This window comes from Meles meles, chromosome 3 (genome assembly GCF_922984935.1).
Source record: "Meles meles chromosome 3, mMelMel3.1 paternal haplotype, whole genome shotgun sequence".
NCBI lineage: Eukaryota > Metazoa > Chordata > Mammalia > Carnivora > Mustelidae > Meles > Meles meles.
Window position 1 is genome coordinate 21,799,053 of NC_060068.1, and position 16,807 is coordinate 21,815,859.

At 36.9% G+C, this 16,807-nt stretch overlaps 1 protein-coding gene across 1 annotated transcript; it reads left to right on the plus strand.

Annotated features, from left to right (window-relative positions):
• The first annotated feature begins 1,855 nt into the window (after positions 1-1,855).
• Positions 1,856-2,830, plus strand: LOC123939157 (olfactory receptor 2L8-like). The gene has a single exon (XM_046001102.1). It carries the CDS (start codon positions 1,856-1,858, stop codon positions 2,828-2,830), a length of 975 nt encoding a protein of 324 aa, XP_045857058.1.
• The last annotated feature ends 13,977 nt before the right edge of the window (positions 2,831-16,807 follow it).

Here is a 16,807-nt window from a genome sequence, read left to right on the forward strand (position 1 = left end):
GAAAGTTTGTGCCCCCCCTCTTCAGGGAGCCTCACATAAGAACAATCAATCACTCCTATGTTCTCAGTTTGTATTAGAATCCTATGCTCACATTGCCTGTGACTGAGGTTTTTATCTCAGGCATGTGACTGACTTTCACATCTCCATATTTTAAGGAATGGAATCGCATGGGCCAGTGCTGATCATTCAAGAGAAGGTCTCACCATGCTTTTGCTGTTTGCTGAGTTGTCTCAGGAAAAATGTTCCCACTATATTGTTGTTTTGCCATTTATGTCAAAACAGAACAGAAATCCAGCACCAACATTCACTGCTCTCAGCTGGCTTCCACTCTCTTATCTCTGGGAACATCGCAGCACTTAGGAGCTGCTCATTCATGTAACCCAGGGGATCCTCAGACAATAGTGTCACACCTGTGGGTTCACGTCACTTTGACACCTAAGCACCCTTAAGCAGGACACATATCTCACTGTAGTAACCTTCTAAAAGCTCATATTTTGTGCTCCACTGCTTATAATACTTTTCTGTAGCCTCCATAGTCAGGGTCCCTCCCCACTGCCTTATCCACAGCTATATCTCTGGTCATTTTTCTACTTGTAGACTTCAGTTTTTGTTCTTTCACATCTTCAATTGATTTATTCGGTGTTCAAAATGATTTGACAACTATATAGCTGTGTTCAAGGGGTGAGATATGTTTAAGGTACCCTTAATTCTCCAACATGTTAAGTTCTCCTTCTGCATGTTTAATATTATGTTAACTGAATTTTATGACAGAGGGATAATTCACATATTTGGTGAACTCATACTTATTTAGAATGAAAATAATTTTAAATACACAAAAACAAACAAACAAAAAGGAATAAGTAAAAGAGTGTGTCATAACACAGTGCATAATATCATGTAACTACTGGGAAGCAGATGAACAGAATGCACATCTTTTTTCAAAGCACTTGAACAGAGTCATGAAAGCTACAAGAAAAATTAAAGAGTAAGTTCTCATGAAAATGGTTTACTTAAACTAGTGTTTTTGGAAGTTGTGTGAGAAGGAAGAATAAAATTGTTTTATGAAAATAGTAATGGCAAAATAATTAAAAGTATATTTCTGCAGAAAAAAGAAGGAAAAATGATACTTGCTAAAAAGCTTGATTTGACAGGCTTTTTGAGCAGAAATCAAAGGACATGAATATATATCTACAATATGAACTGATAGGCTACTATAATTCCAGAAATATTGGGCTTAATAATTAAGAAAGCATCTCCTATGAGTCATACAATTATATTCAAATGAGTCTGTAATTTAATTCATTTATATTGATTTATAATGCCTACATATAAGATATAATTTTTGACTTTGTTAATAGTTATATTTATGTAGGAAACCACACATATCTTAATAAAGTCATTACGAAAATACATAATTCTCACAAATTTAGAAGATATCTGTAAAATAGTTTTTACATATTTGGACATAGATGTTTGCCTCATAAAACTTTATCTATGAGGAAAAAATATGAGTTTTTTTCAAAATAATTATTAACTATTGATTTTAGATTTTTTTAAAAAGTATTCATTTGAGAGAGAGAGAGTGCAAGAGCAGAGGGAGTGTCAGCAAGAGACAGAGAAGCAGGCTCCCCACTGAGAAGGGAGATCAGTGTGAAGCTTGATTCCAGGAACCTGGGATCAAGTTTCCTGAGCCAACACAGCCTGTTAACAGATTGAGCTACCCAAGCACTCTGATTATTATTACTATTTTAAGTTGCAGTGTCTCCTGAATATATCACAGATAGTGAATTAATGAGAACTTGTTTTTTTATACTTTATGTGTGTCTATCTTTAGGGAAAACTAAATTAATGCCCCATGGAATATAATAACCAAACTTCTATAGATTTCTTCTTATCGGGGTTGTTTCCACCATCAAGAATTGGATTGTTCTTCTTCATTCTCATTGTTCTAATTTTCCTAATGGCTCTTTTTGGCAACCTGTCCATGATCATCCTCATCCTTGTGGATACCCATCTCCACACACCAATGTATTATCTACTTAGCCAGCTCTCCCTCATGGACCTGAACTACATCTCCACTATTGTCCCCAAGATGGCTTTTGATTATCTCTTTAGGAACAAGACTATTTCTTTCATTGGGTGTGGGGTTCAGAGCTTCTTCTTCTTGACTTTAGCGGGTGGAGAGGGATTATTGTTGGCCTCGATGGCCTATGATCGCTATGTGGCTATTTGCTTTCCTCTCCACTATCCCACTCATATGAGTAAAAGAATATGTGCTTTGATGATAATAGGATCTTGGATAATGGGCTCAATCAACTCCTGTGCCCACACTGTATATGCCCTCCATATACCTTACTGCCGATCCAGGACTATCAACCATTTTTTCTGTGATGTCCCTGCCATGTTGACTCTGGCCTGCATGGATACATGGGTCTATGAGTACACAGTGTTTGTAAGCACCACACTCTTGATTGTGTTTCCTTTCATTGGCATTGCATGTTCCTATGGACGTGTTCTATTTGCCATCTGTTGCATGCAGTCAACAGAAGGGAGGAAGAAGGCTTATTCGACCTGCAGTACCCACCTAACTGTGGTGACTTTCTACTATGCACCCTTTGCTTACACTTATTTACGTCCAAGATCCCTCCGATCTCCAACAGAAGACAAGGCCTTGGCTGTCTTCTACACCATCCTGACCCCGATGCTCAACCCCATTATTTACAGCCTGAGAAACAAGGAGGTGATAGGTGCCTTGAGAAGACTAATTCAGAGGATGTGCTCTATAAAAATGTCGAGTAAGTCCTCGTTAGTCCTGTGGCCTCAGAAGTAGATTACTTGCACCTTGTATATTCTTTAACAATATTATTCCAGGATAGAAGGCAGAGACCGAAATAATTTAGAAGATTAAAATAATTGAGATTTGATAAAATATATATGCTTCATCACTCTTTTTGTTTCCTTTGTGATAATTTTTCAACTAAGGAAAATGTCATTATTTCTTCCTAACTTTTGGGTAACAAGGTTTTGCTAAGGGACGCCTGGGTGGCTCAGTTGCTTAAGTGGCTGCCTTTGGCTCAGATCAAGATCCCAGCATCCTGGGATTGAGTTCCATATCGGGCTGCTTGCTCAGCGGAGAGCCTGCTTCTCACTCTGCCTCTGCTGCCACTCTGCCTGCCTGTGCTCACTCTCTCTGACAAATAAATAAATAAAATCTTTTAAAAATTAAGGTTTTGCTAATATGTAGAAGTTATAATGGAAACAATCCAGCTTGATGGTATTATCCAGTGTATTACTTCTAGTATACTCAGTATGTATCCTCAAAATATTGAAAAGAGATCAAAGGAACAATACATGTTATACCATTGCCAGGTTTCTATAAAGAAAAATAATACATCTAGTATCTACTTATCAATATTGATAGATGGTTATTTGTTTTATTTCTATTGAAGTTTACCCTTAAATAGTGGACACTGGCTCTCCTGATTGATATAAAATGATAAACATAGAGATTAAGGATAAAATTCTTCATGAACTTAGAAGTCTTCCCACATTAGAAAGGAAAGGAAATTTATATTTTTTAATGAGAGGGACCCCGGGGGAATCTAGATGAATCATAAGAAAACAACTTATTACAGGTGTACTACAGTATAAATAATTATGATTGAGGTGATGCAAAATGGATTATTAAAGAATAAATACTATTATATAAAAATATTGATGGTGGTTACATACTATATACTTTTGAGAAATCAATCAGAGCCACTTCCAAAGCATTCCTCTAAACACTCAACATTTACATCCTCCAAAGACATTGTTAACATTTTATAAGATAATTTCTGTTATGTATATTTCATTATACATTTTGCATTCTCATAACTCTAGTTAACCAGAATTGGGGGGGTTTGATTTGGGCGAGGTCTTCTGTACTATATATAACTACCACTGTTTAAGGAATAATTCTGTTATTTCTACCTTTTCTGAGGGAAGATATAAACAAGAAAGCTAGAATAAAAATGTAAGAAGCCCTGTATTATCCCAAGCATTACGGTGATTTATGACTGATGCATCAAATTGGAAATAAGTATTTTTCTTCAAAAATAGAAGATCCACATTCTATAACATATATATAAATTTGTATATTTTTATACTAAAACTAAGTGAACCTTTAAAAATTTATAGACTATTAACAAATTATGAGCTTGATTTGGGAATGGCATAAGTATGAATTTTCCTAAAATATATAATGGGAAATATTCTCATCACAAGAAGCTATATGATAATATGGTAATATTTTGGGTGCCTGGGTGGCTCAGTGGGTTAAACCTCTGCCTTTGGCTCAGGTCATGATCCCAGAGTCCTGGGATCGAGACCCACATCAGGCTCTCTGCTCAGCAGGGAGCCTGCTTCTTCCTCTCTCTCTGCCTGCCTTTCTGCCTACTTGTGATCTCTGTCAAATAAATAAATAAATTCTTTAAAAAATATGGTAATATTTTCAAAAGTAAGTATTTGCTTGAGATGGAAGACTTAACGTCTTATCTCATAATATAATTTTCATATCTGCAAAAAGAAGATATTCATTGCATAATTTCAGTTACCAAATGCTCATTAAATATTTACCAGCAAGTTTTTATAATTAAATTAATTTGGGATTCGAAACATAATCATCTAAGGTTCTTAACTAAAGTGAATTCATTTTTTAACAAAAATAAATTCAGTCAAACTTAAGAATAAAATGCTAAAAGAATGAGGGGGTGAGGAGCTAAGATGGCACTGTAAGAGGACCCTAAGGTCATCTCAGTCTTTGAACACAACTAGGTACCTATCAAATCATTCTGAATACACTAGAAATTGACTTGAGGACTGACAGAGCAAACTCCACAAATAGAAGTAGAGGCCACATTGAGTGGGGAGTGCAGTGGTTTGGGGGAGAAATGAATCATGAGTGCTAAGCAAGGGAGGAAGCCCTGGTCAGAGAGAAAAGAGAGAGAGAAATATTCAAGGAGAAGACTTCCTCAAAGCCATTGGTTGGGGAAAGGAGAGGAGCTGAGTTTTTGCAACCAGTTAGGGTTTGAAGACTAGAGTTTAAAGGTCTGTGAACTTTTCTGAGATAGAGCCATGCAGGTGCTACCCTATTCATGAAGAGAAGGCAGGCAAACAGTCAGAGGCAGAGAGAAAGATCTGAGGACCACATGGGGCACATTGGGGAAGATTATTCATTCTTGGACCATGTTCATGGAAGGTAACTTTCATAGAGACACCACTCTGGGGACAAAGGAGCCAGTAGGCACCATTTTCCTTCCCTGAACCTCAGCATAAATGCAGAGTCACCTGACCAGGGAAGCTCCACCCCAAAACTGGATGCTAAGCCTGTTAGCTCCAAATCTCATGTCCTTGCTGTCTGGCACAACTGAACTTCTAAGTCAAACCTGACTCAATCCCAACATAGGGAGACCCACTCCCAGAAAACCACTGCAGGTCTCTACTCACATTCTATTCCTAACGCCTGGAGTTTTGTTTGTTGCTTGTTTGTTTTCTTTTGTTTTGTTTTAATTTATTTTATTTAGAGAGGGAGAGAAAAAGAGAGAGAGAGATAATGCAAGGGGAGGGGCAGAGGGAGAGGGAGAAACAGCCACTGAGCAGAGAGCTCAATGCAGGGCTCAGTCTCAAGATCTGGAGATCATGACCCTAGCCAAAATTAGGAGTCAGAGGATTAATTGTTTGAACCACCCAGATGCCCACAAATCCTCCATTTTTAAAAGTCAGCATGCAGGGCGCCTGGGTGGCTCAGTGGGTTAAAGCCTCTGCCTTCGGCTCAGGTCATGATCTCGGAATCCTGGGATCGAGCCCCACATTGGGCTCTCTGCTCAGCGGGGAGCCTGCTTCCCTTCTTCTCTCTCTCTGCTTGCCTCTCTGCCTACTTGTGATCTCTGTCAAATAAAATCTTAAAAAAAAATTAAAAGTCAGCAAGCTTGGTGAATGGATAAAGAATGGATAAAGAAGATGTGAATATATATATATATGTGAAAAAAAATATATATATATATAGTGGGATACTACTCAGCCATCAAGAAATAAAATCTTTTTATTTATGATGCTGTTGATGGAACTAGAGGGTATTATGCTAAGAGAAAAAAGTCAATTAGGGAATGATAATTATATGATCTCACTGATATGTGGAATTTAAGAGTCAAAACAGAGGATCATGGGGGAGAGAAGAAAAATATAACAATATAAAATCAGAGAAAGAGGTAAACTGTAATAGACTTTAAACATAGGAAACAAAATGAGGGTTGCAGAAGGGGAGGTGAGTGGAGGGATGGGGTGCCTGGGTGATGGACATTGAGGAGGCACATGATGTAATGAGTCCTGGGTATTATATAAGACTGATGAATCATTGACCCCTACCTCTGAAACCAATAATATAGTATATGTTAATTAATTGAATTTAAATTTAGAAAAATCAGCAGGCTTGACTGAAATAGAGCCCTGAGAGCACTGTGCCAATCATGGAGAGAAGGGAGATAAATAATCCAGAGTCAGATAGGATGAAAACAGTGACTGAAAAAGTCCTGGGACACACAAGGGAGAGATTATTTACTTTTCTAAGGGTGCTTCCCTGAGAGCATGGAGACCCCTCTCCCAAGGAAAAGGAGATGGCTAGAACAATTTCCTTCCCCAACTCCTGGGGTAGACTACCTGGAGTAAAAAGCATGAGGACTACACTGGCTACCTAACCTGTTTACATAGAGTCTCACACCTCTGCATGCTGGTGATACAGCCCTTCCTGGTCAAAATACCCTTGGTCCCAGTGTGGTAAGCCCCTTCCACACAAAACCAGAAGAACTTGTCCACAGCAAGTCTTCTGACCATAGAGCTCTCCTAGGCTTCAATTCTAATAGTAATAATACCAGGTCTCGTTTAACAAGCAGACCTGATCACACCTAGTTAAATCCCCACACCCTGACCAAAGACCAAACTGTCCACTTCAGGCAAGGACAGCCTCTTCAGATGACTGGCCCAAAGTACACAGCAGCCAAAATGGAGTGCACTCCAATGGAGTGCATGAAGCACACACAAATACACCCCTGAAGCACCAGGCCATGGATACTATAGTTTCTTTATCATAAAGCTATTAACTTCAGGGGCAGGAATAAAACAGGATTTTATAACATGGAGATGAAGACAGAGACATTTACAAAATGCCAAGATAGTGAAATTTATCATAAATGAAATAACACAAGGTCACTGCGAGAAACCTGAGTGAAACTGATATAAGTAATTGGCCTGATGAAGAATTTAAAGTAACAGCCATAAGGGTACTCACTGGGCTTGAGAAAAGAATGGAAGGAAGATCCTTACCACAGAGATAAATTAGTTTAAAAAAAAGTAAGAAAATGAAAGTTGGAGTCCCTGGGTGGCATTATTGGTTAAATGTCCAACTCTTGATTTTCCCTCAGGTCACCATCTCAGGGTCCTGAGATCAAGTCCGTGAAGTTCTTCATAGTCAGAGGGGAATTTGTTTCTCTCTCTTCCTCTAACTTTCTCCCTCCTTGTGTTCTTCCTCTCTAAAATAAATAATTCTTTTAAAACAGAAAGAAATGAAAACTGCAATAATTGAGGTTCAAAACACACTGAATGCAATGAACTCAAGGATGGAAGAAGCAGAGGAATGAATAAGTGAAATAAAAAATAAAATATTATAAAGTAATGAAGCTTAATAAGAGAGAGAGCGAAGAATTATAGAACTTGAGAATAGTCGTAGGAAACTCAATGGTTCCATCAAGCATAACAACATTCATAATATAGAAGTCTCAGAGGAAAAGACGGAAAAGGGGGCAGAAGTTTACTGAGGAAAGTATAGCTGATAACTTCCTAATTTGATGAAGGAAACAGACATCTAGATCCAGTAGCCACAAAGAACCCCAACAAAAGCAAGAAAAGCAGACCAAACCAACACATGCTATAGTTAAATTTGTGAGCTATAGTGAAAAAGAAAAAAGTGTTAAAAGAACAAAGAAAATAAATCTCAATCTTACAAGGGAAGACACATCGAACTAGCTCTGGATCTCTGAACAGAAACTTGGCAAGCCAGAAGGAAATAACAGGATATATTCATCCTGCTGAATGAGAAAAATCTGTAGACAAAAATACTCTATCCAGGAAGACTGGATTAAATAGAAGGAGTGATAAAGAGTCTCCCAGACACACAAAAACCAAAGGATATTGTAACCACTAAACCAGTCCTACAAGAAATAATACAGAGACCTCTGAGTGGAAAGGCAAGACCAAAAGTGATAAAGACTAGATGGAGAAAACTTGCAGAAAAAAATGACAAAACAAGTAATAAAATGGCATTAAAAACATATCTATGAATAACCACTCTAAATGTAAATGGGTTAAGCACACCAATGAAAAGACAGTGTGTCTTTTCATAAAGTCCATAAAACAAACAAATCAAAACAAAAATATCCATCTATATGTTGCCTACAAAAGGCTCATTTTTAATCTAAAGACACCTGTGGATTGAATGTGAGTGGATGAAAAAATATTTATCATGTAACGGATATTTTAAAAAAGCCACATTTGCAATTCTTATATCAGACAAACTAGATTCTAAGCAAAAGACAATAACAGGAGATGAAGAAGGACACTATCATAATAAAAGTAACTATTCAAGAAGAAGATCTAATAACTGTACATGTTTATACCCCCAACATGGGGACACCCAAATATATAAAACATAAACAAATATAAAGGAACAAATTGATAATAACAAAATAAGGGACATTCACACCCTGCTTATGGACAGATCAGCTAACCAGAAAATAAACGAGGTAAAATGGCATTGAAACACATACAGGACCAGATAGACTTAATAGATATTTGCAGAACATTAGATCCTCAAGCAGCGGAGTACACATTCTTTTCAAATGCATGAGAAATTCTCCAGAAAAGAATACTAGGTCACAAATCAGGCTATAAAAAGTTAAAAAAAAAAAGTTAGGATCATACTATGCATATTTTCCAACCACAATGCAATGAAATGTGAAGGCAACCCCACAAAATTTGGAAAGGTCAAAAATACCTGGTGGTTAAACAATATGCTACTAAACAAAGAATAGATCAACCAGGAATTCAAAGAATATATTTAAAAAGTACATAGAATCACATGAAAATGAAAACAATAGTCCAAAAATTTGAGATGCAGCCAAAGTGGCCAGAAGAGGGAATTGTATAGCAATACAGGCTTACCTCAAAAAGCACAAATAACCTCAAATAAACAATCTTTATTTACATTTAAAGGAACTAGGATAAGTACAATAAAGTCTAAATCCAGAAGAAGATGAGAAAGAATAAAAATTAGAACAGAAACAAATTGTTATGAAACTTAAAAAAATATAAAAATTCAATGAAACCAGGTTCTGGTTCCCTGAAAAATTAATCAAATTGATAACTCCTTACCCACACTCATTGAAGAAAGAGAACAAATATGCAAATAAATAAAGTCACAAATGAGACAGAAGAAATAGCGATCAGCATCACCAAAATAAAAGAATATTGGTAACATTACATTAAAAGAATCATTCAAGATGTTCAAGTGAGATTTATTCCTGGGTTTGAAGGGAGGTTTTATATTGACAAATATATAAACATAATGCACCATATTAATAAAAGAAAGTATAAGAAATATAAGATCCTTTAAATAAATGCAGAAAAAACATTTGACAAAACACAACATCCATTCCTGGTGGGAAAATTGAATGGCCATGTGGAGAGGAATGAAACTGGGCCATTTCATACACCATACACAAAGATAAACTGAAAATGGATGAAAGACCTCAATTTGAGACAGGAATCCATCAAAATCTTAGAGAAGAAGGGAGACAACATCTTCTTTGACCTCAGCCACAGCAACTTCTTGCTAGACATATCTACAAAGTCAAGGGAAACCATGCAAAATTGAACTATGGGGACTTCATCAAGATATAAAGATTTTCACAGCAAAGAAAACAGTCAACAAAACTAAAAGGAAATCTACAGAATGAGAGAAGATGTTTGCATATGACATATCAGTTAAAGGGCTAGTATCCAGAATCTATAAAGATCTTCTCAAATTCAACACCCAAAAACAAATAATCCAGTGAAGAAATGGAGAGAAATCATGAACAGACATTTCTCCAAAGACATACAAATGGTGAACAGACATTTGGGAAAATGTTTCATATCACATAGATCAGGGAAAGACAAATCAAAACCACAACGTGATACCACCTTACACCAGTCAGAGTGGCTAAAATGGACAACAAATGTTGGGAAAGATGCAGATAAAGGAGAATGCTCTTACACTGTTGGTAGGAATGTAACCTGGTGCAGCTGCTCTGGAAAACAGTATGGAGGCTCCTCAAAAAGTTTGTAATTCCTCCATCACTGACACTATAACTGAATCAGGGACCAAATATCACTTGTTTTCCTTGGATATGCTACCATCCACTTTATGGGAAAAGTCTTCAGTTGATCTTGGAAGAATCCACAGTGCACTTCAAATAGATTTCTCAAAGCTTCTCTGAAGAGGATCCTGGTTCTCCTCTCTCACTCCCTCTGCTTGTGCTCATTCTCTATTTCTGTCCAATAAATAAAATCTTTAAAAAATAAATTCCAGTTATTTAACACAGAATAATATTACTTTCAGGTACAGAATTTAGTGATTTATCACTTACATAGAATACTAAGTGCTCAACACAACCAGTAACTTCCTGATACCCATCACCTATTTAAAGCATCTCCTTCAATAACTTCCTTCCGGGATTCTACAGTTTGATCTCTATAGTTGAGTCTGTTTTCTGGTATACCTCTCTCTTTCCCCCTCCCTATATTTATCAGTTTTGCTTCTTAAATACCATATGAGTGATTCCATATGATTCCATACCATATGAGTGAAATCATATGGTATTTGTCTTTCTCTGGCTGACTTGTTTTGTTTAGTATAATAGTCCCTCCCTCCACCCATATTGTTGCACATGTAGTGAAATGATGGGACACTTGCATTCCAATGTTCATAGCAGCAATGTCAACAATATCTCAGCTGTGGAAGGAGCCAAGATTTCTTTCAACAGATGAATGGATAAAGAAGATGGGGTTCATATATACAATGGAATATTACTCAGCCATGGAAAAGGCTAAATACATACCATTTTCATCAACATGGATGGAACTGGAAGGGATTATGTGAAATGAAGTAAGTCAAGAAGAGAAAGACAATTCTCATGTGGTTTCACTCATATATGGAATCTAAGAAATACCACAGAAGAACATAGGAAATTGGGGGAACACTGAATAGGAACAAATCAGAGAGGAAGAAATCCCATGAGAGACTCTGGACTCCAGGAAACATGCTGCGGGTTATAGAAGGGAGAGGCTGGGGGGATGAGGTAACCTGAGATAAGTATTAAGGAGGGTATGTTGTGATGAACACTGGGTGTTAAAAAAAAAGTAATGAATTGTTAAACACTACATCAAAAACTACCTACTGTACGTTGGCTAATTGAACATAATAAAAATCCATTAATTAATTAAAGGTAAGAAACCAGTCAAATATAAATAAAAATAGAAGATCCGAAATAATTTTTGAAGAAGATTAATAGGAAAAAATATAAAACACCTTTTTTAATTTTAAGTTTTAATTTTAATTCAAGTTAGTTTACATACAATGTTATATTAATTTTAGTTACAAAGTAAGTAATGAACTACTTCCATACTTCATCCTGTGCTAATTACCATAAGTGAAGTACTTAAACTCCATCACCTATTTAACCCATCCTCCCCACTGCACTAACAGTAATCATCATTTTGCTTTCTATAATTAGTAGTCCGTTTCTTGATATTTCTTTCTCTCTCTGGTTTTGTTTGCTTTAAAACAAGAATATTAAAATAGCATATACAGATAAGAAAGGGTTTCACAATCAATCGATATTCATCAAATAAATATATGTTGCAATTTTTATGAGGCCCCAATCATTTGTTAGTGTAATAAAATAAAAAGCAAAAAAATAAACATCATATATGTTATTTATTTGCTATGTTGTAAGTGTATACGATTCATCAGCTTGATAAGAAAATAAAAAAATGAAAAATAATCATTTCGTGGACCCATTACTTTTTTGTGAAATTATATCAATACAAACATTTCATAGAAATGGGGAACACTACACAGAAAAACATGTATAGATGTATAAATAAATAAATATATTTTTCATAGAGACTTGTATAACAGTTAAGATGTATATTTTTTCCCATTTTATTTATTTTTTCAGCATAACAGTATTCATTCTTTTTGCACAACACCCAGTGCTCCATGCAAAACGTGCCCTCCCCATTACCCACCACCTGTTCCCCCAACCTCCCACCCCTGACCCTTCAAAACCCTCAGGTTGTTTTTCAGAGTCCATAGTCTCTTATGGTTCGCCTCCCCTTCCAAATTTTTTTTTTTTAATAAACATATAATGTATTTTTATTCCCAGGGGTACAGGTCTGTGAATCGCCAGGTTTACACACTTCACAGCACTTACGATAGCACTTACCCTCCCCAATGTCCATAGCCCCCTCCCCCTCTCCCAATCCCACCTCCCCCCAGCAACCCCCAGTTTGTTTTGTGAGATTAAGAGTCATTTATGGTTTGTCTCCCTCCCAATCCCATCTTGCTTCATTTATTCTTCTCCTATCTCCCTACCCCCCCGTGTTGCTTCTCCATGTCCTCATATCAGGGAGATCATATGATAGTTGTCTTTCTCCGATTGACTTATTTCACTAAGCATGATACGCTCTAGTTCCATCCATGTCATCGCAAATGGCATGATTTCATTTCTTTTGATGGCTGCATAGTATTCCATTGTGTATATATACCACATCTTCTTAAGATGTATATTTTTAACAGAAGTAAAACTTAATGTAGTTTTTATTTTTATTTTTTATAAGTCCAAAATAGGATCTTTACTTTTTAAAATTTCTTTTCGGCATAACAGTGTTCATTGTTTTTGCACCACACCCTGTGCTCCATGCAACATGTGCCCTCACTAATACCACCTCATTCCCCTAACCTCCCAGCCCCAGCCCCTTCTAGACCCTCAGGTTGTTTTTCAGAGTCCATAGACTATCATGGTTCACTTCCCCTTCCAATTTCCCACAACCACTTTCTCCTCTCCATCTCCGCATGTCCTCCATGTTATATGATATGCTCCACAAATAAGTGAAACCATATGATAATTGACTCTCTCTGCTTGACTTATTTCACTCAGCATAATCTCTTCCAGTCCCGTCCATGTTGATACAAAAGTTAGGTATTCATCTTTTCTAATAGAGGCATAATACTCCATAGAGTATACGGACCACATCTTCCTTATCCATTCATCCGTTGAAGGGCATTTGGTTCTTTCCACAGTTTGGCGACCGTGGCCATTCTGAAATAAACATTGGGGTACAGATGGCCCTTCTTTTCACTGCATCTGTATCTTTGGGGTAAATACCCAGCAGTGCAATTGCAGGGTCATAGGGAAGCTCTATTCTTAATTTCTTCAGGAATCTCCACACTGTTCTCCAAAGTGGCTGCACCAACTTGCATTCCCACCAACAGTGTAAGAGGGTTCCCCTTTCTCCACAACCTCTCCAACACACGTTGTTTCCTCTCTTGCTAATTTTGGCCATTCTAAACGGTGTGATGTGGTATCTCAATGTGGTTTTAATTTGAATCATACTGATAGCAAGTGATGATGAACATTTTTTCATGTGTCTGATAGCCATTTGTATGTCTTCATTGGAGAAGTGTCTGTTCATATCTTCTGCCCATTTTTTGGCATGATTATCTGTTTTGTGTGTGTTGAGTTTGAGGAGTTCTTTATAGATCTTGGATATCAACTTTTGTCTGTACTGTCATTTGCAAATATCTTCTCCCATTCCGTGGGTTGCCTCTTTGTTTTGTAGACTCTTCCCTTTGTCGTGCAGAAGTTTTTGATCTTGAGGAAGTCCCAAAGGTTTATTTTTGCTTTTGTTTCCTTTGCCTTTGGAGACATATCTTGAAACAAGTTGCTGTGGCTGATATAAAAGAGGATACTGTCTATGTTCTCCTCTAGGATTCTGATGGATTCCTGTCTCACATTCAGGTCTTTTATCCATTTCGAGTTTATCTTTGTGTACAGTGTAAGAGAATGGTCTAGTTTCATTCTTCTACATATAGTTGTCCAGTTTTCCCATCACCATTGTTTGAAGAGACTGTTTTTATCCACTATATATTTTTTCTGCTTTTGTTGAGTATTAGTTGAACATAGAGTTGAGGGTCCATATCTGGGCTCTCTACTCTGTTCCACTGGTCTATGTGACTTTTTTTATGCCAGTACCATGCTGTATTGGTGATCACAGCTTTGTAGTAAATCTTGAAATCAGGTAATGGATGCCGCCAGTTTTACTTTTGTTTTTCAACATTTCTTTAGCAATTCAGGGTATCTTCTGATTCCATACAAATTTTTGGATTATTTGCTCCAGCTCTTTGAAAAATACCGGTAGAATTTTGATTGGAATGGCATTAAAAGTATATATTTCTGTAGACAGTATAGACATTTTAACAATGTTTATTCTTCCAATCCAAGAGCATGGAATGGTCTTCCATCTTTTTGTGTCTTCTTCAATTTCTTTCATGAATGTTCTGTAGTTCCTCAGGTACAGATCCTTTACCTATTTGGTTAGGTTTATTCCCTGGGATCTTATTGTTCTTGGTGCTAGAGTAAATGGAATCAATTCTCTAATTTCCCTTTCTGTATTTTCATTGTTGGTGTATAAGAAAGCCACTGATTTCTGTACATTGACTTTGTATCCTGCCACGTTACTGAATTGCTGTATGAGTTCTAGTAGTTTGGGGGTGGAGTCTTTGGGGTTTTCCATATAAAGAATCATGTCATCTGCGAAGAGAGAGAGTTTGACTTCTTCCTTGCCAATTTGGATACCTTTTATTTCTCTTTGTTGTCTGATTGCCGTTGCTAGAACTTCTAATACTATGTTGAACAAGAGTGGTGAGAGTGGGCATCCTTGTCGTGTTCCCGATCTCAACGGGAAGGCTGCAAGCTTTTTCCCATTGAAGATGATATTTGCTGTGGGTCTTTCATAGATCGATTTTATGAAGTTCAGGAATGTTCCCTCTATCCCTATACTTTGAAGCGTTTTCATCAGCAACGGATGCTGTATATTGTCAAATGATTTTTCTGCATCAATTGAGAGGACCATGTGGTTCTTCTCTCTTCTCTTATTGATTTATTCTATCACATTGATTGATTTGGGAATGTTGAACCATCCTTGTAACCCAGGGATGAATCCCACCTGGTCATGGTGGATAAACTTTTTAATGTGCTGTTGGATCCAGTTTGCTAGGATCTTGTTGAGAATCTTAGCGTCCATATTCATCAGTGATATTTGTCTGAAATTCTCCTTTTTGGTAGGGTCTTTGGCTGGTTTGGGGATCAGGGTAATTCTGTCTTCATAAAAAGAGTCTGGAAATTTTCCTTATGCTTCAATTTTTTGAAAAAGCTTTAGGAGAATAGGTTTTATTTCTTCTTTGAAAGTTTGATAGAATTCCCCAGGGAATCCGTCAGGCCCTGGACTCTTGTTTTTTGGGAGGTTTTTGATCACTGATTCAATCTTGTTACTAGATATCAGTCTATTCATGTTGTCCATTTCTTCCTGGTTCAATTTTGGGAGTTTATAGTTTTCCAGGAATGCATCCATTTCATCTGGTTTGCTTAGCTTATGGCATAAAACTCTTGGTAATAATTTATGATGATTTTTTTCTACTTCCTTGGTGCTGGTTGTGATCTCTCCCTTTTCATTCATAATTTTATTAATTTGGGCTTTCTCTCTTTTCTTTTGGATTAGTGTGGCCAAGGGTTTACCGATCTTATTGATCCTTTCAAAAAACCAGCTTCTAGTTTCATTGATACGTTCTACTGTATCTCTGGTTTCTACCTCATTGATGTCTACTCTAATCTTGATTATTTCCCTTCTTATATGTGGAATTGGTTTGATTTGTTATTGGTTCTCCAGCTCCTTAAGGTGTGCAGACTGCTGTTGTACACTGGATTTTTCCATCTATTTTTGAGGGAGGCTTTGATGGCTATGTATTTCCCCCTTAGGACCACTTTGCTGTATCCCATAGATTTTGGACAGAAATGTCTTCATTCTCATTGGTTTCCATGAATTGTTTAAGTTCTTCTTTGATCTCATGGTTGATCCAAGCATTTTTAAGCTAGGTGATCTTTAGATTCCAGGTGTTTCAGTTCCTTCCAAACTTTTCCTTGTGATTGAGCTCCAGTTTCAAAGCATTGTGATCTGAGAATATGCAGGGAATGTCAGTCTTTTGGTATCGGTTGATTCTTGATTTGTGACTCAGTATGTGGTCTACTCTGGATAGGTTCCATGTGTAGTTGAGAAAAATGAGTGTTCTGTTGTTTTAGGGTGGAATGTTCTGTATATATCTAAGAGGTCCATCTCGTCCAATATGTCATTCAATGATCTTGTTTCTTTATTGATTTTCTGCTTCGATGATCTGTCTATTACTGAGAGAAGCGTGTTAAGATCTCCTACTATTAATGTGTTCATGTAAGTATGACTCTTTATCTTGGTTACTAGTTTTCTTATGTAATTGGCTGCTCCCATATTGGGGGCATAGATATTTACAATTGTTAGATCATCTTGGTGGATAGTCCCTTTAAGAATGATGTAGTGTCGGGGAGGAGTCAAGATGGCAGTGAAGTAGCAGCCTGAGACTACA

What these genes read in the sequence shown, in the direction of transcription:
- LOC123939157 (XM_046001102.1), top strand. Translation starts at nt 1,856, where the DNA reads ATGGAATATAATAACCAAACTTCTATAGATTTCTTCTTATCGGGGTTG.